This window comes from Sorghum bicolor, chromosome 2, assembly GCF_000003195.3.
Source record: "Sorghum bicolor cultivar BTx623 chromosome 2, Sorghum_bicolor_NCBIv3, whole genome shotgun sequence".
In the NCBI taxonomy this organism is placed as follows: Eukaryota; Viridiplantae; Streptophyta; class Magnoliopsida; order Poales; family Poaceae; genus Sorghum; species Sorghum bicolor.
Genome location: NC_012871.2, coordinates 60,309,988 through 60,337,560, shown reverse-complemented (window position 1 = coordinate 60,337,560; position 27,573 = coordinate 60,309,988). Strand labels below are relative to the sequence as shown.

Genomic DNA, 27,573 nt, shown 5'->3' with positions numbered 1-27,573 from the left:
GTAGTCCTTTTGTTATATTTTCACCATTATCGATTAAGCATGGCAACACTACCAACATATAAATAATGATTACAAGAGTATAAGAGTGTAAGTCCCACTATGATGTAGCATAGATGATTGTGTTGCATTATTGCAGTTAATAAAATGCAATATCCTATGCGAATAAAAAACAAGATATTCCAGTATAAAATGAAAAAAAAGGGTCAAAAATATGGTTTTTGTCCCTTTTTATTCACCTAAAACGGGGAAATAAAATACTATCACACCAAAGGCATTGTTTAGTTCACCCAAAAACCAAAAAGTTTTCTAGATTCTCTGTCACATCGAATCTTTCGGCACATGTATGAAGCATTAAATATAAACAAAAATAAAAACTAATTGCATAGTTTAACTGTAAATCGCAAGACGAATCTTCTGATCTTAGTTAGTTCATGATTAAACAATATTTGCCACAAACAAACGAATGTGCTACAATAGCAAAATCCAAAATCTTTTCACATCGGCCTTAAACCGATTAATATGAAAATCGGAAGGGAACAGAACAATAAAAAACGATCGTAATAAACATCAACACAAATTTAAACAGATTATAAATATAGAAATCGAGATGGAACATAACACAGTTCACTTCAACTTGAGCCCGTTTGCTTTTCTTTTCAGCCGTATTTTTTATGTCAACCAATAGTATTTTCTCTCGCGATAAATCAGCTAACATTTCAGTCGTTTCGGACCGGTAAACAGACTCAAAGGAGGAGAGGGCGCCCAGCCCATCCTAGCCCCCGAAGCCGTAGAGGGTGCGGCCCTGGCGCTTGAGCGCGTAGACGACGTCCATGGCGGTGACGGTCTTGCGGCGGGCGTGCTCGGTGTAGGTGACGGCGTCGCGGATGACGTTCTCCAGGAAGATCTTGAGCACGCCGCGGGTCTCCTCGTAGATGAGCCCCGAGATGCGCTTCACGCCGCCCCTCCGCGCCAGCCTCCGGATCGCCGGCTTGGTGATGCCCTGGATGTTGTCGCGGAGCACCTTCCGGTGGCGCTTCGCGCCGCCCTTGCCCAGCCCCTTGCCGCCCTTGCCGCGCCCCGACATCGCCGCCGCCGCCGCGACCTCTTCACTGACAGAGACAAACAATTGGGGAATTTTTTTTTCTGGTGTGCGGGGGAGCTTGGGAACCGATGGATGGAGGATGGGGACGGGTGGCGAGGAGTAATATAGAGACGCGAGGCGAACTGGGAGGCGTTGGATGGGGCCGCGATCCGCGTGAGGGGCGCGAGGCGTGGCGTGGACCGTTGGATGGGAAGGACTCGACTCCTATTGGTGGGCGAGCGGGATGGCGGATCGAGGAGCGCGTGGGTTTCGTCCGGAGTTTTTGGCGCTGGTGCGCGCGGGGATGGGAAATCGCACGCAAAGTTTGGGATTTCTGGTGGGAAACAGCAAATTTTGGGTTTGGCCGTTGGCTGCGTGGTAGCGGGTAGCCTGGTGGGCGGTCGCGGGCTGCTAGATGCTGGGCTGCGAGCCTGCGAGTCTGATTTTCCTCTCTGGGCTGTATAAAACTAGCTGTTTTTTTTTAACCTCCCTCACATTTTAAAACAGTTTAGGTAAATTAGACTAAGGTCAAGGTTCCTAATCGGAAGGTATCTAAGAATCATAAGAATAAAATAAAAATTATATAAATATATATATATATGCATGGAAAAATAATGCAATTAAAAATTTTAAAATCTTATTTAACCTTAGAAAAATTATTTTACCTTGGAGGATTATGAAACCGGTTTCATATTTATTTTCTCTAAAATCATTATCTATCTTATAGTACATACCTTGAAATGGTTTAAATCTTTATGGACTCAGTTTAGTGCTTATTTGCTAGTAGACTCTCTCGGTATCTATTATAATTAGTTGATATTGATCATCAAGAGTAGTACATAGAAACGGCAGTGCAGCGTCACCAGAATTGTATGTGCGGAAGGGTGCATGCAGCCATGCAGACTAAGGGTGTTTTCCCTTGCTAAATTTTACTTAGTATTCTTATAAATTTGGTAAAACATAAAAAACTCTCTCCAACAACTCTCTAAATCAACTTGGTATTTATTCCAACTGTGTATCCAAGGGTGCCGCGTGCGTAAATTTCCGCACTTGCTATCGCGCGCGTATAGCCGCGCTCGTGACCGCCTACGCCCCGCTCGCCCTCGCTCGCCGGACGCAGAGCGCGGGAGCTCGCCGCGCCGTACGTAGGAGGCGGAGAAGGACCGTGGCAGGGGCCGCGGCCGGCGGGGAGGCGGGGGCCGGGCACGGAGGCCGGAATCGGAGTCCGAGCGCGAGCGGACGCCGTCGCCGCGTCGCGAGTCGGAGTCGCAGGGAGGCGGGGGCAGGGAGCGAGGCGCAGAGGTGAAGAGCCAAGCAGGCCGAGTCGAGCTGCTCGCTTGCTGCGGCCAGGGCTTGCCAGTTTGGGTCCATTGTTGCTGGAGGCGGAGGAGGAGCACACCGGCTTTGATTCGGCGTTGAGGAGGATGCCCCGCTCACCACTCGATCCGGTCCCGTCTGTCATCCTCTATTTTTACCAAGCGAGAATAGCAACTTGTTGGAGATAGGTCTTTTTTTACTTGCCAAATAAAAAAGCAACTTCCTAAAACTCAAGATTTACCAAGTGATTTTTTCTAAGTTGTTGGAGATGCTCTTAGGTGACAAATGGAACTAAACTATTTTAGCTCTTTTAGTCAATGTGTTTGGTACTTTAGCTACTAAAGTGACTAAAGTTTTTAGCTAGTTAAAATTTAACAAGAGGAACCAAACAGGACCTAACATAACGAAAAAATATCCAGATGCGAGACATACATAGTCCTAGCGACATTTTGCTGACACTTGTGCATAGTCGGACGATTAACATCGACTAATTAAAATAGATAATAAGGGCTTCTACTAGCAAATTAAACACCAAAATGAGCCTGTAAACATTCAAACATTTTCAAGCAAGGCACCACAAGACACATCGAGCATGATTTTAGAAAATAAATGTAAACCTAGTTTCATAATTTTTTGATGTTATGAATTTTATAAAAATAAACCAGATTTTAGGATTTTTCAATTGCATTATCTTTTCCAGGTAAAAATATTTGGATAGACTGAAACTTTATTTTTATGATTTTGGATATCTTTTAAAAAAACTTCAAGTCTAATTTACCTCCCTAGACTTTAAACCTAGTTTGATTTACCCACCTCCCCCGTTTTACCAGCAAAACCACCATCGAAACTAATGAAGGTGCAAAAACAAACGCTTTCAAAAGTTGAAGGAGGTCAAAACAATGGTTTATAGTTTAGGAAGGGAAATTGTACAATCACACAATAGTTGAGGGAGGTAAATTGGACTTTTTCTTTTACACAGCAGTGTTTCCAACTTGGCCAAAAAACATGTCTGCATTTTATTATGAAGCAAAGGCACGTGACAAAGTAGAGTGAATCCGGCGATACACAATTAACAAACAACTCTGTTACAAGTTTACGATGCAATTATCGAGGAATTCACTGTGTCATAATCATACTTAGGATATAATAGAGCCAAGTGTTCGATAAATCAAATTATAAGAGTCAAGCTATACAATAAATGTGTTTTATTTATCTAATAAAAGTTTTATTACTGATATTTTTTACAAATGTTAGGTCTTCTCTTTCCTAATCCTTTTCACATTTATTTTATATTCGGGCCGCCTATCTAATAGTTAGGGCACTCATAATGCAAGACTCTATCACAGAATCCAAGACAATTAATTACATATTATTTATGATATTTTGCTGATGTGGCAGCATATTTATTGAAGAAAGAGGTAGAAAAAATAAGACTCCAAGTCTTATTTAGACTTTAAGGGCACTCACAATGCAATACTCTATCACAGAGTCCAAGACAATTAATTACATATTATTTATGGTATTTTACTGATGTGGCAACATATTTATTGAAGAAAGAGGTAGAAAAAATAAGACTCCAAGTCTTATTTAGACTCCAAGTCCACATTGTTCGAGGTAATAAATAACTTTAGACTCTATGATAGAGTCTGCATTGTGAGTGCCCTTAGATAGTCTATAGCAGGTTTGTTTGCTAATTTTAGCTACTAAGGTCTGTCTCGGTGTGAGGGTTTCCATGCCCCAGTTTTGTGAGATTTCATGTGCTTGAAACAATGTAGATAAGTTTTATTTCTATAAAACTTATTTCGTTCTATTCTACATCATCTTTCTCTTCATCTATTTGATGCTATATTGAGCATATTTGCTTGGCAGAAAATTCATGACTGAAAGTATTGTTCGTTAATTTATTATGAGAAAAAATATTATTGAATGACCGACAAATTTATCAGATGAGTTCAAACGAACATACTATCATAAAACTTTTATCAAGACTTGTCTAACTTTTAGCATAAGTGGATTCAAACAGACCTTTACAATATAGAATTTGAACGGAGTGAGTACATCTCTAACGGTGAATTGGTCGGATAAATAAAGGTAACTCCTTCGGTTAATTTGCTTCCACGTACGCGACGCCGCGCGCTGACGACCCCTCCGCCTAAACGCGTGGAATTCGTAGGAAAAGACTCCATCCGATCTTCGGTCGGATCGAGCCGTGTGGTGTCTCGTGTCCTGTCGTGCCTTGTGCTAGTGTACAGACTCGGCGCCTCGATCGGCGGTGTAAAAAATTCTACCGTGCATGACGTTGGAGGATTGACCGGCGAGGCGAGCGAGAAGCACATGTGGCCCTGTGCCGATCCAGGAAGAAAATCACCTGGACGCCGCCCGCTGGCCTTCGTATACCGGCGTCCGGCGAGCGACGACCGGGAATCGGTTTGGTGATACGTGCTTTTCAGTGTCGCATCAGGGTCAGCAAGCACGGCACGCTAAACACTATAGTGATCAGCAGAAGAGACGCCCGATTCATGGTCCATCACTGGAAACACTGCCCCGCGAAGGAGACGCTGAAAGATGCACCTCAGCTTCCCGTTCCCGGCCGCCGGCCGCCGCGCCGCTAGCATTAATTAGCAGGCATGCTATTAGTGTAACTTGAGAGGTGGAATTTATTTATTTTATTATATTTTTATTATTGTCTACGGTGGTTCGTCGGTGTTTCCTGCCTTGTACACCAGTTCATCGCCCCTGCATGTGCGATCGGCGCTGGTCGCCAGCCCCTGCAGGCTGCTGCTGGTGGGTTTTTGCATTGGTCGCTGCTGTGGCGACGACGGGTGCGGCACGCCGTGCTCCGACGACCGGGTCTCGGCTGACGGAGTGACGACGGCCACGGGCACACAGGGACAGGGTGGTGCCATCTTCTCAATTCTTCACAACAGGTACGGTTGCGGACCGCCGAGTCCTGACGACCCTGCTGAATCACCTTCAGAACCCCTCCAATCCCGTCCAACGCGGTACTACGTATCCGAGTGCGTGCGTGTCAACTCCGCCGTGCACGCCGCGCAGGTATCTGTGTGATAACAAAATTAGTGAGTGACTTATTAATCAAATGAACACGGCTTGCTCGAGCTGGTGCTGCGTGCCTTTCAGCCTGCAGAGCCAGCAAGCAAGCGCGGGCGAGCACGGCACTTCGCTCAGAGTCAGAGGAGACGTCCGACTCGTGAACTGAGACTAGTATACAGATGCATTGCGAAGGAGAAGATGCTGAAAGATGGATCATTCGAGCTCGATCCGCTCTCCGCGCTGGAATGTCGACTTGGCTTCATTTCATCAGTCATCTGAGCTCAACAGTGGACACGGCACGTTTTAGCTAGACTAGAGAGCCGCGCCGGGGGGTTCCTGATTACCCGTTTTTGGGTTCACTTCGTCCGTGCTTCCCGTATCAGTTGTGAGTCGTTCATCGCTCCGGGTAGAGCTGACATGTCGTCATCTGGATGCGGTTGTTGCAGCCTGCCGGCCGCTTAGCTTGCTGCTTCGGTCGACCCTTCGTCAAGGTTACCTACGGACTACGGTAACGGCGCGCTGCTCCGCCCGGGCCGGTGTGGTCTGCAAAAACATTCCATAGGCAAGGCTCCCTGGAACTCCAACTTTTGTTTTAACTTTTTAAGGTTCTGTCTATTTTCTACTCCCTCTGTACCTAGATTAGATGATGTTCTGAGCTCTCTCCGTGCTTTCGCAAAGAATAACGACGGGCTCTCTCTGTACTTTTGCAAAGAATAAAACCGAAGCCTCCAAAGGGGTCTGATGAGAATGACGCCGTAGCCTCCAAAGGGGTCCGATGGAACTGGACTGCCCTCTTGCCTTTCGGTCTTCCGCCCATATCAATCACGCGCGTCCGGGTGTCTCGCGGTCTTCTACGGTTCTACCCATCTCCCACGCTAACGGACGCGAACGGCACGTCCAAGTAAAAAAAGCGCAGGTCACGAGAATCGAACACCCGCCCTCGCCCACGAGCGCCTTAAAATCAGCCCCACTAACCAGTAGAGCAAAGAAACTTTTATGTCTAGGACACACCCACGCCTCTATTTAATAAGGGCAAAACCTGAAGATTACCCCCTAATTAATGACTCCTTGGTAAGCACAATTATATCCTAAACGTCATGTATTTTCTAGTATGGAGGAAGTGTTTTGTGCCAAAACTTTATCATTTTTTAGCTTATCTTTTAGCAAAAAAAAAATTTAAATAGCAAGAGCAAAACTTAGACTGTTAAACTTCTACTATTTGGGACTCAAAAGACTTAAAACTAGGTAAAAACGTCTGGGCCGCGAGCTGAACGCCCACTACCCCGGCACTCACTTCCGGCAATGTGAGGAATGAAGTCGTGCGACCTCTACTCCCTCCACCGCTGCCCTAGACCGCCATTGCTCCCTCCGCCGCCTTCCTCTTTCCCTCAGGCAGTAGGGTCGACCACGTTTCCTCGCCGGCCCCACCCATCCCCGGTAAGGCGACTGTCGTGGAGAAGACGACAGAGGAGTCATTAAATGAAGATAAATTTGTTTGGTATAGTGCTAAAACATTTACCACGTTAAACACCTTAATCTAAAGTTTGAATGTCTAAAGTTTTACAGCAAAATATTAGGAGCAAAAATTTTGTCATTGCAAATGCATCTAAACACCCCTCTAATTTAATCTCTAACAGTCGGTTTTTTTAAAAAAATGAAACCATCTATAACAGTCAGTGGAGTCATCCCAGTGAATCTCATTTTTACATGTGCATGCATACTTATCAGAAAGAGCTAGTAGTTATTAGCTAGAATTAAAAATTAGCCTAAAATGCCTGGGTTAGCTAGCTAGCTGGCGAATGGTTGAAACACGCTAGTTTGAGTGCATCGTGGCAACTCCATCGGATCTTCACTTCCTTCAGAGATGCGTCGCACGAAGATTCCCAATGCATGTGCTTAGGCCTGTTTAGTTGACCTAAAATCTAAAAACTTTTTAAAATTATTTATAATATAACATCTTTCGACACTTACATAAAAGCATTAAATATATATAAAATAATAATTAATTATATAGCTAAATAATAATTGTCACACACAAACGAAAGTGTTACCGTTTTTTAAAATTTTTCAGCTGACAAACTATACAAGGCCTTACTCCGATGAAATTCATGACACCAGCTCGTTGCCTCTTTTTTTTTCAAAACTTATTACAGGTGGCGAGTCTCGATCTCAGCCGATTTCTTCTTCGAATGCCACAAGAATAAATTGTCCCGCCAGCTCCTCTAAGATTTGTTTAACGTTTATAAAGTCAAATGGCGATCACAGCTCCTGTTTTAAGCGAATAATAAAGCAGCAACGGCTGGCAAGCTTCCGTTTAGCCAGCCCGGCCCGGCCACGACGACCTCGACCATGAAGCCGCCCACGTCCACCGCCACCTCCTACCTCCTCCTCGCCCCGCTCGCGATCCTCCTGCTCGTCTTCGTGCTACCCTCGCTCCGCCCTTGGTCCCGCGCCGGCTCCTCCTCCGACGATGGCCTCGGCGTCCTCTGCGCCCGCCGCGCCGGCTTCGTCGACGTCGTCGCCGCCGCCGCGCCGCCACCGGCCGAGACACGTCCGCTGGCGGAGTCGTTCAGCCTGCTCGTGGGCGTGCTGACCATGCCGAGCCGGCGGGAGCGGCGCGACATCGTGCGGATGGCGTACGCGCTGCAGCCGGCCCCGGCCGCGGAGGCGGAGGGCGTCGCGCGCGCGCGCGTGGACGTCCGCTTCGTCTTCTGCCGCGTGACGGACCCCGTGGACGCGGCGCTGGTGGCGGTGGAGTCGCAGCGGCACGGCGACATACTAGTGCTGGACGACTGCGCCGAGAACATGAACGACGGCAAGACGTACGCGTACCTCTCCTCGGTGCCGCGCCTCTTCGCGGCGGAGCCGTACGACTACGTGATGAAGACCGACGACGACACGTACCTGCGCGTGGCGGCGCTGGCGGGGGAGCTCCGGGGCAAGCCCCGCGACGACGTGTACCTGGGCTACGGCTACGCCATGGGCGGGCAGCCGATGCCGTTCATGCACGGCATGGGGTACGTCGTGTCGTGGGACGTGGCGGCCTGGGTGGCCGGCGCCGGCGCGGACGGGATCCTGGCGCGCAACGACACCCGCGGACCCGAGGACCTCATGGTCGGGAAATGGCTTAACCTCGCCGGCAGGGGCAAGAACCGGTACGACCTCAAGCCCAGGATGTACGACCTCAACTGGGACATGGACAACTTCCGGCCGGACACCGTCGCCGTGCACATGCTCAAGACGAACCAGCGCTGGGCGGCGACGTTCAGGTACTTCAACGTCGTCACCGCCGGGATCACGCCGTCCGAACTGTACCATCGGCCGTGATCGTCGTCATCTTATCGACCGACCAACACTTCGTTTTTTTTCTTCTTTTCTGTGCTAGTACTAGTAATTGTTTGCAATCAGTCCGTGGCAATTGTTAAGAGTAAATTCTTTGGCAAGTGTTGGTGCGTTGGTCGTGCGACACACGAATGGACTGTAAGGGAGCATTTGAGTCACGTCCCACTCCCACGTCATGTCAGCCGATGGTTCGCCCGTTGACGCGATCCAAACCGCCGTGCAAGTTTCTTTCCCGGCGAGGCGACGGCCAGAAAAGGATTGGTCTTTGGCCTCGCTCGTGACGTGACATCGTCGCCGCTGATTCATTGATCTACGGATCAGAAGACAGCATTGCCAATCTAGTCTTTGTCTTTGTCGTCCTTGGAAGGAAAAGGATGCCAAATTGCCAAGGCATGACCTGTGTAATATATGTCTGATTCCTGTCATCCTCTACTGTCCCTGTGTATGCTCCGCAATGATGAACGACACTGCATGTTGGAGGCCGTATATTACTTGTTCTACATTTTGTTACTGCCTACTGTTACGGCACTATCAAACTCTTCTGGAAAAGTATAATGACTGCGCGTGGAAGCTGTGCCTTCAACAAGTAGCAAGCACACCAGTTGTTATTTCCTTGTTTTATTTATATTTGGCAGGAAAGGAAAAACTCAAATGACCAAATGTAAATGCATGAATCAGAATTCAAAAGTTTCATTTCAAAAGGTCAGAATGGTCATGCTTTGGGGTTTTCAACTAAATATGACTTTTTATATTATATTCGAAACTGGATACTAACTGTGAAAACAGCAAGTTTTTTTACGGACAAATATTTTGAGTTTGGCAATTTTATGTAAAAAGACTATGATACTAACTATTCATTATTTGATTCATCGCCAAATTTTATATCACACATATCGATACTCTTTTCTATACACCTGTAGATAATTTGAATAATTAAATGTGAAACTATATTCATTTTGCATACCGCAATGTAGGGGCTGACATGCACATACTTTTTTTTACGAGAAAAGAGAGCCATATATAACTTAGAATAGTTTGAATTACAATCATGAACAATGAGATGCTCAACACAACCTGGCATATTGCATTGCAACACCGTTGAGTGCCTATTTCGCTTAGCCAGCGGTGCATGCTCATGAGCTGTACGATTTTGCTCTCTCTTCAGGCCTTGTTTGGTTGTAGTCGGATTCACATCAATCCACATGTGTTGGGGTGGATTTGAGTGGAATTTGAACTAAATTCCACCCTAGTCCACTCCAACACATGTGGATTGAGGTGAATCCGATAACATCCAAACAAGGCCTCACGTGGATAACCTTCCACTCCTACATTTCCATCACCAACAGCCATGACTTCCAACATGGTGTGTTCTATGCCTGTTCTTGGGCTCTCTCTCTCTCTCTCTCTCTCTCTCTCTCCTTGATAGGAAAGCGACTACATAGCTGCATTCGATTGTACATTACCATATGTACACACACTTGCTAAACCTTGCTACTTGAACGTTGTTGCTCCTTTTTGGGGTTTCTAGTATTTGTTAGGTCGGAGGTTTTTTGACTGGTTCAGTCATGTGTTCCCTCGGTGAACATATGTCTGTTCTTTTTAGCATGGTTTTTGGATCATAAACATAAACTTTGTAATTTCGTTGCCTTCGGTAATGAAATTCGGTTTTACCGGTATGGAAAAAATATGTACACACACTTATCCGTATAAATAAACGCATACACACTCTACTCTATAAGCACACCTCAAAGACTAAGGCCTTGTTTAGTTCACCCCGAAATTCAAAAACTTTTCAAGATTCTCCGTCACATTAAATTTTGTGGCACATGCATGAATCACTAAATATAGAAGAAAACAAAAAACTAATTGGACGGTTTCTCTGTAATTTACGAGATGAATCTTTTGAGCCTAGTTAGTTTATGATTGGACAATATTTGTTACAAACAAACGAAAATGTTACAGTACCAAAATCCAAAATCTTTTCAGAACTAAATAAGGCCTAAACCCGCTTATCTTGAAATTGATGAAGTACACAGTTTACCACTAAAATCTTAAAATGACTTAAGAAAATAGAGACACAGTACATATGTCAAATCAAGGATTTATATTTGGGTGGATAGATTTCACCACAAGTGAACTTGTTTATGCACGAAACTCAGTCGCTAAGAATAACTCCCGGCCACTAATTTGCAACTAGCACTATTGGCCCAACATTTGGATAATAGCTGGATAATTTTTGTGCCAACCCTCAATTTTAGCTTGTTCGGAAAGGGTCAGAAAATACTTTTACAAATTAAGCACTACAACATTCACTTTTCCAATTTTATTATACGATGATGAAGGGCCGGAAGGGACAATTCTAGCCCTTGTTTAGTTCCAAAAAATTTTGGAAAATCGACACTGTAGCAATTTCGTTTGTATTTGATAAATATTATCTAATTATGGACTAACTAGGATCAAAAGATTCGTCTTGTCAATTCCGACCAAACTGTGCAATTAGTTTTTATTTTCGTCTATATTTAATACTCACGTCTAAAGATTCGATGTGACGGAAAATCTAAAAAATTTTGCAAATTTTTTTTAGGAACTAAACAAGACCCTAGTTAGCGAGTAGTCACAAGCGTACACAGGCTGCTTCCTTCGGAGCAATTAATTTTGCAATGAGATGTCATGTCGTGACACGAAAACAATGTGAAATAGCCATCACAACCAAATCGCCGGACGTGCCGGCGTGGCATAATATAGTATAGTATATAGCACAAGGTTGGTGCGATCTCAGCTTCGACCATATGACCAAGCAGGCAAAACCAACCATGGACGCCATCAACTGATTGTGCTTCATCAACACCATGCAAGCAGTAACCGACAACGAATCCTGTCCCCGGCGGCCGTCCCCGAACCTGTCGTTGTGGCCGCCTGTCACACTCGCACAAACAGGCAAGCTGCAAGCGACTAATTAAACAGCACGGCCGTTCCGTGCCACGCCACGCCCTGCCCTAGCCCGGAATCTCTATGGTCTTACCAATGATTGCTCGTGACCTGTGACCGTGTTTTGTTTACTCCGTCACGACTTCACGAGCTGCCGATAATCCAAGGCCACGAGAACAGATCGAATCTAGATAAATTTAAAATACAGTTCGAAGGCGTTCCAGACTGCCACCTAATCATGCTCGCGGACGTCGAAACTTCCCCTTCCCATCACGCATTCACAAAAACACAACTAGTACACCATGCTCTGTGCCCTCGAGCCGAGAGTAGTCTCGACGTCGCGTGGCCGGTATGCTATTTCACCGTTTCTCTACCGTCATGCACGAACGTTTCAACCAACATCTCAACACGGACACGGCTTGTCAGTCGCACGTCGTCTCGGGGCGTGCGCTTTATATATAAAGCCGACGCGCGAGGCCGGGGGCCGCCGGGCACGCGTACACGTTTCGCTTCGATTTTCACGGAACCGGAACGAAACGCTAGCTAGCTCTTGCGTTGCGCCATGAAGACCACTTCGTCGCACGGGCTCCACACCGCGTCGCTCTGCACGCCGTACCTCCTCCTGGTGCCGCTCGGCCTCCTCGCCCTGCTGCTGGCGCTCCCGAGCCTCGGCTCCTCCCACACCCGCTCCCAGGGCCTCGGCGTGCTCTGCCGCGGCGCGACGGAGTACTCCGACGACGGCGCCGGCGGCTACCACTCCGTCGCGCCGACGGGCGCCGACGACGAGAAGAAGAAGAAGGCCTCCGTCGTCGTCGCCGCCGACGCCGACGCCGAGACGACGACGCCGGAGCTGAGCCTGCTCGTGGGCGTGCTGACCATGCCGAGCCGGCGGGAGCGGCGGGACATCGTGCGGATGGCCTACGCGCTGCAGCCTCCTCCTTCGCGGCCGGCGCGCGTGGACGTGCGCTTCGTCTTCTGCAACGTGACGGACCCGGTGGACGCGGCGCTGGTGGCGGTGGAGGCCCGGCGCCACGGCGACGTGCTGGTGCTCGACTGCACGGAGAACATGAACGACGGCAAGACGCACGCGTACCTGTCCTCGGTGCCGCGGCTCTTCGCGTCGGGGCGCTACGACTACGTGATGAAGACCGACGACGACACGTACCTGCGCGTGGCGGCGCTGGTGGAGGAGCTCCGCTCCAAGCCCCGCCACGACGTCTACCTGGGCTACGGCTTCCCCGTCGGCGACGACCCCATGCCGTTCATGCACGGCATGGGCTACGTCGTGTCGTGGGACGTCGCGCGCTGGGTGTCCGCCAACCAGGACATCCTCCGCCACAACGACACGCACGGGCCCGAGGACCTGCTCGTCGGGAAATGGCTCAACATCGGCGGCAGGGGCAAGAACCGGTACGACCTCAAGCCGCGGATGTACGACCTCAGCTGGTTCATGGACAACTTCCGGCCGGACACCATCGCCGTGCACATGCTCAAGGACAACCGACGGTGGGCGGCCACGTTCAGGTACTTCAACGTCACCGCCGGCATCAACCTGTCCCACCTGCCGTGATCGACTAGTTAATCACTTCGATTTTTTTGTATTTCTGTGACTGACGTTGACTGATTGTGCCAAGGTGGCGTGCGTAAGCCACATTCCTTTCTTGTACTATTTATTTATATTACTATTATTATTAGTCCTCTGATTGGGCATCGTCAACTATCAACGTGCCATACTGGCATGAAACTTTGCTCCGCCCATATTTTGGCTATTACCAATTCAGTTTCTCCATTCTCTTTTCTGGTATGATCATTATTATTACTATAGAAAATTAAACAAATGCTCACTCCCTGCGGCAAAAGACTGCCCTCTTAGACATTGACAAGCTCACAAATAGTAGTAGTATTCAGTAATCAGTATAGCCAAATGCAGCACACATCTCTGCGATTTGATGACGTCTGGTTACCCTGCATAGCCAAGATTGTTTTGGTAAGTTCATGTTTGATTGACACATATAAAGAGTCGCAAGCTTGTGCAATGGACTGTGTTTGTATGCCTGCACTGACTTGATGTGGTCACCTAGCTGGTCTCGCCATCGCTGGTGATGTCGTTACCGCCATGCTAGAAATAAGCCTAGTTCATCTAGTTGGATGGGAAATGTGGTCGTGCACCCGGCCACTCAGGTTCAAGTTCTCCTTAGCTTGAATTTGGATCTTGTTATCTTTAAAAAAGTTCTTACCACAATGCTCAGTTAGCGTGGGATGTAACAAAATGAATAATGCTTTAGTGATCAAAATTAGAGGCAGCTTCCATACAGATCAAAACATCAACTTCTCTTGAAAGTTAGAAGACTCTTCAGCATTATAAGAGGCACTGAGCTTAAAGACCAAGAACCATTACCTCAGTAGTAAGTACAGACAGGATTGCAACTAGCTCGACTTTGCCACCTGTGCTAGTCCACGTGATTTTTTAGTCAACCACGTCAAAATCAAAAATCGAATCTTGCGGCATATTTATGGAGCACTAAATATAGATTAAAAAGTAACTAATTGCACAGTTAGGTTGAAATAACGAAAGGAATTTTTTAAACCTAATTAGTCCATGGTTGGACAATAATTACCAAATAAAAACGAAAATGATGCAGTGCAAAAATTCAAAATCTTTTCAGATCTAAACGAGGCCTAATCAGGTGTAACAAATTTTCTCAAGTCATAAGAATATGGTGTATTGTCATTTCTAGGATTAACGTTAGCCGGCACGATCGAACTGGCGAATCTAATTGGACACTCTAGGAAGTTGCTTCGTGGATACTCCTAGTCCTCGTGGACCAGAAGAATTGGGGCACCATCCTCTAAATCCCGAGAGTGTTGACAATTAGGGCCAGGGGGAACCCATCACAAGCTGAGTGCTCGCTTGCGTGAAGGCATGCCATGAAGCCAGGCCTGCACTGGCTACTAGTTCAAATCTCTGTGTGTTAGATAGACTGGTAGCTAATGCAGCGTGAAGTCCTTTTTGTGGAACTCCACAAACTTAAAGCCCAAGGTTCCTCAAAAAAAAAAACTTTTTAAGGCCCAATGTGCACAACCAAACATGGAGGCAATCCCTGCCAACATTGGCGCCAAGCTAGTGCATCTTCAGGACCTCACTGACGATCAACCTGTTGTTGCCAACATTGGCCTATTAGCTCCGGCGGTCTCCGGGAATCAACCATGCAAGCTTGGAGTTGCTGCCGTCGTTCCAGCGTCTTTGTGCAACCTGTCATTGTACAAGCTGCATGGTCACGCACCTATGGTACTGGTGACAAACTACATAGAATAGGAGTTTTTAGCAGAGACACCCTTTTTTTCCATCTCCAATCTTAGCACTCACCAAGTTCTACCTATCCAGATCAGATTTAAGGATTTGTGCAGCCTCCTATTATGGGGAAGCTGCAATCAGTGAACATTTGGGAGTTCATCACTGCAACGGCTAACTGCAGTCAGTTGAAGATATTGATTATCAGTAATGACTCTTTCAGTGGGTGACTGCCAAGTTCAATATCAAAATCTCTCCGCAACTCTCCGATATTTAAGTTACAATAACATCGCTGCAAGCACCCCCTCGAACATTGGCAATCTTGTCAACCTTAATCGTACTAGAGATAGGGCACACGTTCATGTCTAGAGTTTTTCCATGTTGCATTGGACGGCTACTGAACATGGTTTAATTAGCTTTGAAATAACAATGGCTTGTCCGGCTTAATAGTTCATCCAACAATAACTTAGAAGGGACAATTCCAACAAGCCTTTAAGAAACTAAAAAAAAAACATTGGCATTCTTGATCTGTCAGCGAATTGAACAGGTCAGTCCCAAGGGAGATTATCGAATTGAACAACCTCAAGCCTGTTCTGTTAGCAAACCAGTTTTCTGGTCCGATACGTGAACCTGATAGTACTCTAAACTGCATAGTTTTGCATTATTGCTGCTGGATAGGAATTCATACCTCATTCTCTGAAGAATGTAAAAGGTGCCAACAAACTGAACTTGACCATGAACAGTTGTCGGGTGCAATCCATGATACTGGTAGGGCAGGAGCCTACAACAATACTGGCACCCAATTTCTCAGGGGAAATCCCAACAATTTTGAAAATTTTGAAACTGTCATACATGGATGTGTCCTTCAATCAATTTTTTGGTGACCATGAATCCATGATCCTGATATAGAAGAATCCAAACAGAGGACTAGTATTGAGTTAGCATATAGTATTTCTGAAACAGCATCCGACACTTAAGAAATGCCAAGCAAACTTGTACACAACTATCAGATGCTGGAGCTCTCGAATAGCATTATAGCCATGTCCATGGCATCATCATCGGTAGATCACAGATTTTTCTACATACCTCATCGGTAGGACTGTCTAGAAATTTAATCCATCAAGGAAAATGAATTAGGAAACAAGCAATTCCATCTGATTCTTTTTAAGCACTACAGATTTCACACTTCGATGCACCCACAGAAATTTCATGTGTCAAACTTGTTTCAGATATTTGGTATAGGTTTGCCCATATAAAGCGGCTCACTGCTGGGCACAGTTCTGCAGTAAGAGCATCCATCCTGATAGAGATAATAACATGTAGAACAAGGACCGAGTGATGTGGAACAGTGTTTCACAATTCTTAACAACACAATTACACGCAGATCATCATCACCAACATCCATCGCTTGCCCTACCAGATAAACCGAGCCATGTCTACCAGCACCACCCAGCCATCACTACTACGAACCTAAGAAGAGGTGAACTTGGTGACAGCCTTGGTGCCCTCGGAGACGGCGTGCTTGGCGAGCTCGCCGGGGAGGACGAGGCGCACCGAGGTCTGGATCTCGCGGGAGGTGATGGTGGGCTTCTTGTTGTAGCGCGCCAGCTTGGCGGACTCGGCCGCAAGCTTCTCGAAGATGTCGTTGATGAAGGAGTTCATGATGGACATGGCCTTGGACGAGATGCCGATGTCCGGGTGCACCTGCTTGAGCACCTTGAAGATGTAGATCTTGTAGGTCTCCACGGACTTCTTCGCCTTCTTCTTCCCCTTCTTGCCCTCGCCGCCCTCCTTGCCGGCGGACTTGCCCGCGGGGAGCCGCTTCTCGGCCTTGGGCTTCTTCCCCGCCGGGGCCTTCTCCGCCTTCTCGGTCGCGGGCTCCTCCTCCGCGGGCTTCTTCGCCGCCGGCTTCTTCTCCGCCTTGGGTGCCATCGGTGGTGCGGATTCGGGACGGTGAGGCTGTGGTGAATTCGCTCGGTCGATTTGGGGACGGGAGATTTCGTTGGCTGTGAGGAAGAAAAGGGGAGGGCTGCGGTGTATTTATAGAACGGAGCAGCGGGCGCTGATTGGCGGAGCGGCATGTGCCGCGGATCGCCGACGTGGACGGGTGGGATGCGTTGGTGCCATCGCAAGTAGACGGTGGCGATGGGTTTTTGCCGGGGATTACTGACGTCGTTGGAGTGTGGGCCCTACGAGGAGACGGATGGAACTGGGTTTCGGCGCGCAACGGTGGGCCCGTCCAGGCTCTTTTGGCGGTTGATTTTGGAGTCGGTCCAGCTCTGGCCAGGCCCACTCCTGGACCTACTAGTCAGTCTCAGTTACGTAAACATTTGTGCAGTTGGAATTTGAAAACCTCCGCATCTTGGACCATGCAAATATGCAATGTACTCCCTCCGTTTCAAATTACAATGCCCTCCTCTGAAACGACCTAGATTTTTTCCACAAAGGGAAAAATCCTCAGATTCGAATTATAATGTGATAATTCAAAAATTGATCCATCACATTATCATATATCAGCTGTTATCATAGTCATACATCGTGAAAAACAAGATTACATCACATTTACTTTACAACTCTTGGTCAACCAGCCTATTACATCGTTTTTCTAGCGGAAACACACACGGGTCTATATCAAAGTTGATGTAGCGCGTCAGCGGTGAAGGCTCCTCCTTCACAGGCAATCATCAGAGTCGGCGTAGTTTATCAGCGGGCGTAGCCTTCATCTCCGAACCAAACTTGAGCGCAGGAACAAGACCACCTAATCCTTCTATTCTCCGTAGTCATCGTCATGGACCACGTTCAAAACCTGCTAAACAATTTTTAGTACGATTTGTACTGGCCACTGGCTCCCACCCTATGCTTTTGCGTAAGCTTTGTGGTAAGTGGAATGCAAGGGTGATTCAAGAGGCCTATATATATGGCTGTAGTTTTTCCTATGTAAGTTCATCAATATTATATAGTAATAATTCATCAAGTTTTATTCCATCTCTTCCACACATCCATCCATCCATCCCATCACACACATCTCACCACACTCTCACTCTCTAGGCGGCAAGTACGACTCCCGCTCGTGCCTTGCCTCATCGGCCAACGCCGGATCCAACACAAACCCAGGGGAAGGTAGAAAGGACTCCTCTCACTAGTCAAGTGAAGCGGAAACATAGGAAAGGTCCATAGCCGTAAACGGCATATGTATCGATCGATCAACCAAAAACTCTGCAGAGGTTTGCACTACCCACAAGATCACCATCATCGAAGCTGTACATCGTCTAGGCTGATACCGGGCTGCCTTCCAACTAAACACGATGCCACCCTACCACTCAGGACTGGGGCCATGCCGGAGTACCACCGGCATGCTGAGACTGTGAGACGTAGTACCGGGCCCCCAAGGTCACTACGCTGTCTTAGGAGGGTGTGGGTCCCAGGCCCGTACCTCCCTACACTTTCCGCTAACAACCTAGTAGTAGTGGCACCGCCCTAGCTGGTCGTACATCCGTCCCGTTCCATGGCTAAGGCGAGTGGGAATGCAAGGCTTCCTACGAACCGGTTCTCAGGACATCTCAGTCCTTAGGGTGACCGAACAGGACATCTTCACGAGGGGCCAACCGATGCCCCGCTCGACGGGACATCCGATTACCCCGTGCTAAACAGCACCTCCCATCCCGGTGCTTCGTCCCACGAAGACACTCCACTCCGGGACCTCTCCCTGTCACATGTACCCGCCACAGGTATCTCTCGTGGAGAACGCCCAGGTAGCGTCCTCCGGCAAGACTTGTCCCAAGACTCGTCGTAGATCCTGCTCGGTCGACTCGACCCTCACCACACACCCAAGACACACGCCAAGATCTCCCCAAATCCATTATCCATTTCTTAACCAGTTATCGGCACCACGTGCCTGATCCACTCACATCCAATCCTCCACAATGCATCACATCACAGATATAATGCGTAGTAGAAGTAGTAGCAAGTAGTTTGCAAGCGTCTAACCTAACAGCGGGTGTGCGAGGGTTATAGGTTGCAACAAGGCAATGGCTCACAAGCATTTCTACCATGCAACCTATCTCAATTCATTTGCATAAAAGTAAAGCACTAGCATCTACATATTGTATGTCTAATAGGATTCTACGAGGTTGGGTGGGACGTGGCACCTGTCGAGTGACATTTCCAAGATCCTCAGTTCACTTGTAGTTGTACTCATCCAAGGTCTTTCTCCTATCTGCATGTCCTTCCTTCAACTGGTTCCGATTCGATCAACGCTACCCGAAGCAACTACCTCGTAAACGACAAACAAGGCGAAACAATCAATCCACTAGTCCTAGAAAGACTGTGAAAAGAGGCGACAAAACACTGAAGGACAACTACACTGAAAGAGCACCAAAAGGAAAACGGCTTAGCCCTCTCGGTGGGTGTCCGATCCCTGGGCTAAAAGAAACGGAAATGGTTGTTCACCAAGTACAAGCTTGAGTCTTAGCCTAGCCGGTACTTCCCGGGTCGATCGTGTCGACCTGTACGGCTTTAATAAATGGCTTAGACTCTAACTCATTCTAAGCAAACACCACAGCTTACGGTCTTTCGATCCAAGTGTCATAGAGATCGACAGGAATCGTAAAGACTATGAGCACGAGAAGTTCCGGTCTCTCTCAACCCATACGCCATTGTAGTTGGAGAGAGCCAAGAGAGGGTGGAATAAAGAGAGAAGAAGAAGGGAAGTGGTCTACTCCTTCCAATACTCATGCCACGGCAAAAGACAGGGCATAAGAGGGAGTGACACACCAAGGACACGAGTGCTCAAACTACTTGTAGGGCGCCACAACCTAGGTGCACTAAATGCACTAAGACATCACTAAGGTTCTTAGCGGTGCGGTTGTCACCGCGAGAACCAAAGAAATGCTACGGTTGATTAAGTACAAACATACAAGAGTTTAAGCACAAAGAACCAAAAAGGCAGGGAAGGGATACGAGATTCATCTTCGTGTGACCCACTCGCCATAGCAACAGCGAGAATCACGGGATTGGAAACGAAACATCAAACAAGCAAAAGAGGCTTAATCCACATCTTACTGGATCGATGGGATTGAGAACAAGAGAGAAGAAGAATGAATCACACTCTTTCGACCAACTCGCCATGGAGCGAACGACGATTGGTTAAAAGAGATACGACCCCACGATCTACTCCAACTCATAACACTTCTCAACCTAGGTGCTTCTGAATCGGCACAAGGTCATTTCCGTAGTTTCAGGCGATGCGGTTGTCATCGCGGGAACTAGGGAAATGCCCGGGTCTAGGTGGCATAAGCATACGAGACAGAATAAATAAACACGCGAGAAAAATGGGATAGGCTCAATGGCCATGGCGAGGCGTCTCGCGACCATGAGCTTCACCTAACGAGTTGGCCTCCGACTGTTCCACGAAGGTTGTCCCCTAATTCGTATCCCACTCGACTAGGTCATTTAGGTCTCGGGTGTGCGGGTAAGAACCGCGTCGTTAACGACATCGAGTCCACGATGACCACGTCCGAGGGACGGGAATAGGAGCTAACGACCGTAGCGCAACGAAGTCAACTAAACACGGGGAGACGAGTTACGCTCGGCATCGCGATCACGGCGGGACGAACCCACGATCGAAATGATCAAACGCACTACCACTTCCCCGACCGGCTCGAAGGCTCAGTCCTCAGGCAAATAACAAAAGAAAGAACGACGACAACCCGAGAAGGGATATGCTTGGCACTACGACCATGGCGAGACAACTCGCGATCGCAACATTCAAACACATCACTCTCTCAACCGGCTCGAAGGCACGGTTCACAACCAACCAACCACATGACACAAGAACCAACGCACAAAGAACCACAATGCCGCGACCAACACAAAGACAAAGTAGAGTAGCACATTTCCATAGCGACCAACAGAGATAGATAAACGGATAGATAAACAGACCGGCACGAAGGCACGGCACAGGCATAGAATAAATAATTCATGTATCGACAAGTATAGATAGATGGATAAAGATGAATCATATAGCAAGTGTATGAAAGCAGAATAGGGTTTTTGTTGGCATCGGGAATGACGCCAACTAGGGTTCGGGGCTCGACCTTGGAGCCGATGGGCTGTGGTAGCAGCTGTTGTTCTTCGGATGCAGCGAAGTGGTGGTCATGCTTGGTCGCGCGGCTTCGTCATTGGCCGGTGCTCGGCAAAATGTTGCAAAGGCGATCAGCGGTGCTGCGAGGTTCCACTCATGGTAGCTCTAGCGTTGCGGCTTCCGTGGGAAGGTGTAGCAGGTCCGAGGCCTCCCTGTGACAGCAGTAAAACATGGCACGAAGGCCGGTCTCAGCAAGGACAGCGACAAGGTCAACCACAATGAGGAGAAGAACAAAGCTTGCCTACTGTCTCACCAGCGGCAGTGGATGTTGCCGAAGATGGGGTGCTGCTGCTGCTGAGGCTGTGCTGCACGTGCAGAGATGAACGGTGGCCAGCAAAAGGAGAAGTTCGCGGTCACCATGGCACGCTGAGCACGACGTCGTGGTCGGGTTCGCGATCACCATGGCCGGCGCTGACGTGGTGACCGCGGCGAGCTCGGCGGTGGCGCGGCTGCTCGACTTGGCGAGGACGACACGGGGGCGATGGGGCTCGAGCACGGCGTCGTCGTGGTGGCTCGGGGACGGGGCTCGGCGTGCCCGCGGTTATGCCGCGACACACCCGCAGTGGTCGGCCGTCGTGGGCGTGCTGGGCTCCTGCTCGGTGCGGAACGCTCGGCGTCGACGCTCGGCTCGGCGGCGACGGATGCGCGAGGGCGAAGCTTGACGAGGTGCTGTCGAAGTCCGGCGTCGCGGCTCGGGTCGAGGACGCACGGCGGTCGTGGCGCTGTCGTGGTGGAGCTCGACGAAAAGGGAGCACTCGCCGCGGCGTCGCTCCTGGACGTGGCGACCGTGGCGAGCACGCGGTCTGATGGCGTCGTCGCGGCGGCCGGGGCGAGGGCGAGGCCGAAGCTCGGCGCGGCGCGGCGCGGCGGCTCTGGCTCCGGGGCGAGGTGGTGCTTGGCGTCACTGGGTGGTGGAGCAGAGCGGCGGCGTCGTGGGATAGAAGAGGAGGGCGGCGGCTCGGGCTCTTATACGCGTCGTGGCCTAGGGTTCCAGGGGTGCTAGGCGCTGCGGGCGGTGATCCTCGGCGTCCGTGCCGTTGGGCGGGCCGCGTGGCGCTCATCTGGCAGCAGCACGGGCGTCCAGGGCACGAGTGCGGCGCTGCAGGGGCGCGGCGACGGCGTCTGGGAGCCAGGGGGCACACCTAGGGTTCCAGGGGTGCTGGTCTTGGGCTAGGTGGGCCTTGGCTGCTGCGCGGGCCGTGGAGTGGAGATGGGGAGCTGGCTGGGCCGCGCGGTTGGAAGGGGGATGGCGCCGGTTGGGCCTCTGCCTGGGCCGCGTGGCTTGGAGCTGGGCCGCTGGGTGGCTTGGGCCAAGGGAGAGGTAGCTGGGCCGCGGAGAGGGGAGGGGGTGGGCCGGCGCTGCTGTCCACGCTATGGGCCAGGGAGGGGGGCGCTAGGAGGCCTGGATGGGCATGCACGAGGGGGAGAAAGGAGAGAAAAATAAGAGAGGAGGAGAAAATGGTTTTCTATTTTTGATTAAACACAATGGAATGAAAACAAAAGGAGTTGGAGAAGATTCAAAAGGAGATCGGATAAAATCCAATGGAGTTTGAGACGTACTCCAACGGAAAGATTGAGAAGGGATTCGCTTCGCCTTTGAGATAGGCTCAACAGAGATTCAGAAAGACTTTGCTACGGATTTGTGCACTCCAAAAGAAACTCAAAACCCTAAACAAGACCCAACTTAAGACGACTCGCGATTAAGAGCACTCGTCTACAAACGATTCTATATGAATGCGACGTTTTGTTAGCGGGTTAGGATCGAGTTAGACCTAGAAACTATATGCTTCACACGATTACAGGAAAAATTTTAAAAAGTTCGTATTTTTGGTTTTTCGTAAAAATCCGGGATGTTACAGTCCACCCTCCTTAGAGGAATCTCGTCCCCGAGATTTAGGCGTTGCTCGGTTGGTGAAGAAGCAAGGGTGCTATTCCCGAAGTTCTTCTTACTTCTGAGTTGTTTCACTTTCAGTATGATCACTCCACAGACCTTTTTCCAAAATTGGGAGTGAGTCATGTTCCGGGTGTATCCACGTCACTTGCAGTTGTTGGGTATCCAAATTTTCACACCAGGGCATTGGGTGTCCAAGAATCGCACGGGGTTGATGAACATCTGGCTCTCAAAGAGTGCTTGGCAGGCTTAAACGTAGCTAGGGTTGTCAGCTTTCAAAAGCTGTTTTTCGTGCATTACTCTTTGCAACAAGCTTTTGAAGGAAGGGATTTTTTTGGGAAACAGGTTTCAAAAACAGAGTGAAAGCGCTTTTACAAAGTCGAGTTTTTTTTTTGAGACTTCAAAATGAAGAGAGCTTTTGAAGAGGGTTGAAATCAATGCAAGTTTTGAAAACCAAATCTTCTGAAGGTTTTGTTATAAAAGATTTCAAATCGAGAGATTTTAAAATTCTTTTATTTTATTATTACTATTTTCCTTAAAACAAGGTATTGCTCCTTTTTTTTGAATTAAACAAACTAGTTTTGAAAATGATTAGAAATCATTTCTCATTTTGAAGGTTAAAGCTTTAACAACAAAAGCATTTTCTTTTAAAACCTGTAAGTTCATTTTGGTTTTGCTAAAACTTTTCCTTGAAAGGATGCAAATAAAATCTTTTCGCAATGGTTTTTGTTTAATAAATCACTGGCAATTTTTTTTTTCTTTTAAGACAAGATGGATTTTTAAAGGAATTTGGCTCCTGAGATAAAGTCAAAGGCCTTTAAAACAAAACTGAGCCAAAGTTCTTTGGTTTGAAAACCACTTTGTTGATGAAAAAGGCAAAACCTTTATTTTATTATATATATATATATATATTTGGAAGAGGTTTTGTCACACCTTTTGCAAGATGATTTGTTTTAAAATTGTTTCATAAAATAGCTTTTGAATAAAATTAAGTTGAGAAAGGAGTTAAAATTGCTTTATTTGTGAAAAGGGAAGGTATTGGGAGAGTTTTGAAACACTTTTCCATTTGAAATAGAGATGCTTTTGTTAAAAAGGGAAATACTTTAACCAAAAAGGAGAGAAAATTTTTCAAACCAAGTGGCAATTTTGAAGACAAGTTTAGTTGGAAGCCAAAAACAGTTTTGAAATAGATGGGCAAGACATGATGCACCAGCTTTACACCCATTTTCAGCTCTGTTAGCCAGGGTCACCTATCTAGTCTCAGGACGGTCTTAGGTTTAGTCGGCTAGGTTGGATGGGATCCAGAGTCTTTCTCGCATAAAACAGGTTCTATGACTTACACTCAGACAACAAGAAGCAGAAGAAATGCAACAACATAAGATCCAAGCACTCAAACAGCATTACAACTCCTAATGCATAGTGTTGACTTGAGGCGGCTCACAGACCTTCAAAGTCTCACACGATTACCGATCTAGCGTGGGCGGGTATGGGAAAGGATTCCAACGGTCAACTTTATGAAACAGGGAGGTCAGTTAGCAGCAGAATTCAAGGCGGAGGGGGAAAACAAGTGTTAGCATCTATAACTCTACAAAAGATAGAATGTTTGGCTTCTAAACTAGCGTTTGGTCCTAAAGGTCTCGTCCTAGGGTCAAGTATGGCTCTGATACCAACTGAAACGACCTAGATTTTTTCCACAAAGGGAAAAATCCTCAGATTCGAATTATAATGTGATAATTCAAAAATTGATCCATCACATTATCATATATCAGCTGTTATCATAGTCATACATCGTGAAAAACAAGATTACATCACATTTACTTTACAACTCTTGGTCAACCAGCCTATTACATCGTTTTTCTAGCGGAAACACACACGGGTCTATATCAAAGTTGATGTAGCGCGTCAGCGGTGAAGGCTCCTCCTTCACAGGCAATCATCAGAGTCGGCATAGTTTATCAGCGGGCGTAGCCTTCATCTCCGAACCAAACTTGAGCGCAGGAACAAGACCACCTAATCCTTCTATTCTCCGTAGTCATCGTCATGGACCACGTTCAAAACCTGCTAAACAATTTTTAGTACGATTTGTACTGGCCACTGGCTCCCACCCTATGCTTTTGCGTAAGCTTTGTGGTAAGTGGAATGCAAGGGTGATTCAAGAGGCCTATATATATGGCTGTAGTTTTTCCTATGTAAGTTCATCAATATTATATAGTAATAATTCATCAAGTTTTATTCCATCTCTTCCACACATCCATCCATCCATCCCATCACACACATCTCACCACACTCTCACTCTCTAGGCGGCAAGTACGACTCCCGCTCGTGCCTTGCCTCATCGGCCAACGCCGGATCCAACACAAACCCAGGGGAAGGTAGAAAGGACTCCTCTCACTAGTCAAGTGAAGCGGAAACATAGGAAAGGTCCATAGCCGTAAACGGCATATGTATCGATCGATCAACCAAAAACTCTGCAGAGGTTTGCACTACCCACAAGATCACCATCATCGAAGCTGTACATCGTCTAGGCTGATACCGGGCTGCCTTCCAACTAAACACGATGCCACCCTACCACTCAGGACTGGGGCCATGCCGGAGTACCACCGGCATGCTGAGACTGTGAGACGTAGTACCGGGCCCCCAAGGTCACTACGCTGTCTTAGGAGGGTGTGGGTCCCAGGCCCGTACCTCCCTACACTTTCCGCTAACAACCTAGTAGTAGTGGCACCGCCCTAGCTGGTCGTACATCCGTCCCGTTCCATGGCTAAGGCGAGTGGGAATGCAAGGCTTCCTACGAACCGGTTCTCAGGACATCTCAGTCCTTAGGGTGACCGAACAGGACATCTTCACGAGGGGCCAACCGATGCCCCGCTCGACGGGACATCCGATTACCCCGTGCTAAACAGCACCTCCCATCCCGGTGCTTCGTCCCACGAAGACACTCCACTCCGGGACCTCTCCCTGTCACATGTACCCGCCACAGGTATCTCTCGTGGAGAACGCCCAGGTAGCGTCCTCCGGCAAGACTTGTCCCAAGACTCGTCGTAGATCCTGCTCGGTCGACTCGACCCTCACCACACACCCAAGACACACGCCAAGATCTCCCCAAATCCATTATCCATTTCTTAACCAGTTATCGGCACCACGTGCCTGATCCACTCACATCCAATCCTCCACAATGCATCACATCACAGATATAATGCGTAGTAGAAGCAGTAGCAAGTAGTTTGCAAGCGTCTAACCTAACAGCGGGTGTGCGAGGGTTATAGGTTGCAACAAGGCAATGGCTCACAAGCATTTCTACCATGCAACCTATCTCAATTCATTTGCATAAAAGTAAAGCACTAGCATCTACATATTGTATGTCTAATAGGATTCTACGAGGTTGGGTGGGACGTGGCACCTGTCGAGTGACATTTCCAAGATCCTCAGTTCACTTGTAGTTGTACTCATCCAAGGTCTTTCTCCTATCTGCATGTCCTTCCTTCAACTGGTTCCGATTCGATCAACGCTACCCGAAGCAACTACCTCGTAAACGACAAACAAGGCGAAACAATCAATCCACTAGTCCTAGAAAGACTGTGAAAAGAGGCGACAAAACACTGAAGGACAACTACACTGAAAGAGCACCAAAAGGAAAACGGCTTAGCCCTCTCGGTGGGTGTCCGATCCCTGGGCTAAAAGAAACGGAAATGGTTGTTCACCAAGTACAAGCTTGAGTCTTAGCCTAGCCGGTACTTCCCGGGTCGATCGTGTCGACCTGTACGGCTTTAATAAATGGCTTAGACTCTAACTCATTCTAAGCAAACACCACAGCTTACGGTCTTTCGATCCAAGTGTCATAGAGATCGACAGGAATCGTAAAGACTATGAGCACGAGAAGTTCCGGTCTCTCTCAACCCATACGCCATTGTAGTTGGAGAGAGCCAAGAGAGGGTGGAATAAAGAGAGAAGAAGAAGGGAAGTGGTCTACTCCTTCCAATACTCATGCCACGGCAAAAGACAGGGCATAAGAGGGAGTGACACACCAAGGACACGAGTGCTCAAACTACTTGTAGGGCGCCACAACCTAGGTGCACTAAATGCACTAAGACATCACTAAGGTTCTTAGCGGTGCGGTTGTCACCGCGAGAACCAAAGAAATGCTACGGTTGATTAAGTACAAACATACAAGAGTTTAAGCACAAAGAACCAAAAAGGCAGGGAAGGGATACGAGATTCATCTTCGTGTGACCCACTCGCCATAGCAACAGCGAGAATCACGGGATTGGAAACGAAACATCAAACAAGCAAAAGAGGCTTAATCCACATCTTACTGGATCGATGGGATTGAGAACAAGAGAGAAGAAGAATGAATCACACTCTTTCGACCAACTCGCCATGGAGCGAACGACGATTGGTTAAAAGAGATACGACCCCACGATCTACTCCAACTCATAACACTTCTCAACCTAGGTGCTTCTGAATCGGCACAAGGTCATTTCCGTAGTTTCAGGCGATGCGGTTGTCATCGCGGGAACTAGGGAAATGCC

The 27,573-nt window shown here is 48.0% G+C and overlaps 4 protein-coding genes across 4 annotated transcripts; 2 read left to right on the top strand and 2 right to left on the bottom strand.

The window, feature by feature from the left end:
* Positions 559-1,170, bottom strand: LOC8060296 (histone H4). Its single transcript, XM_002460205.2, has one exon. The coding sequence runs from the start codon at positions 1,082-1,084 to the stop codon at positions 773-775; it is 312 nt and encodes a 103-aa protein (XP_002460250.1). The 5' UTR covers positions 1,085-1,170; the 3' UTR covers positions 559-772.
* Positions 7,609-9,277, top strand: LOC8060295 (beta-1,3-galactosyltransferase pvg3). Its single transcript, XM_002462382.2, has one exon. The coding sequence runs from the start codon at positions 7,799-7,801 to the stop codon at positions 8,774-8,776; it is 978 nt and encodes a 325-aa protein (XP_002462427.1). The 5' UTR covers positions 7,609-7,798; the 3' UTR covers positions 8,777-9,277.
* LOC8056009 (beta-1,3-galactosyltransferase 6) lies at positions 12,184-13,523 on the top strand. Its single transcript, XM_002462381.2, has one exon. The coding sequence runs from the start codon at positions 12,282-12,284 to the stop codon at positions 13,287-13,289; it is 1,008 nt and encodes a 335-aa protein (XP_002462426.1). The 5' UTR covers positions 12,184-12,281; the 3' UTR covers positions 13,290-13,523.
* LOC8060294 (histone H2B.3) lies at positions 16,217-17,023 on the bottom strand. The gene has a single exon (XM_002460204.2). It carries the CDS (start codon positions 16,941-16,943, stop codon positions 16,482-16,484), a length of 462 nt encoding a protein of 153 aa, XP_002460249.1. The 5' UTR covers positions 16,944-17,023; the 3' UTR covers positions 16,217-16,481.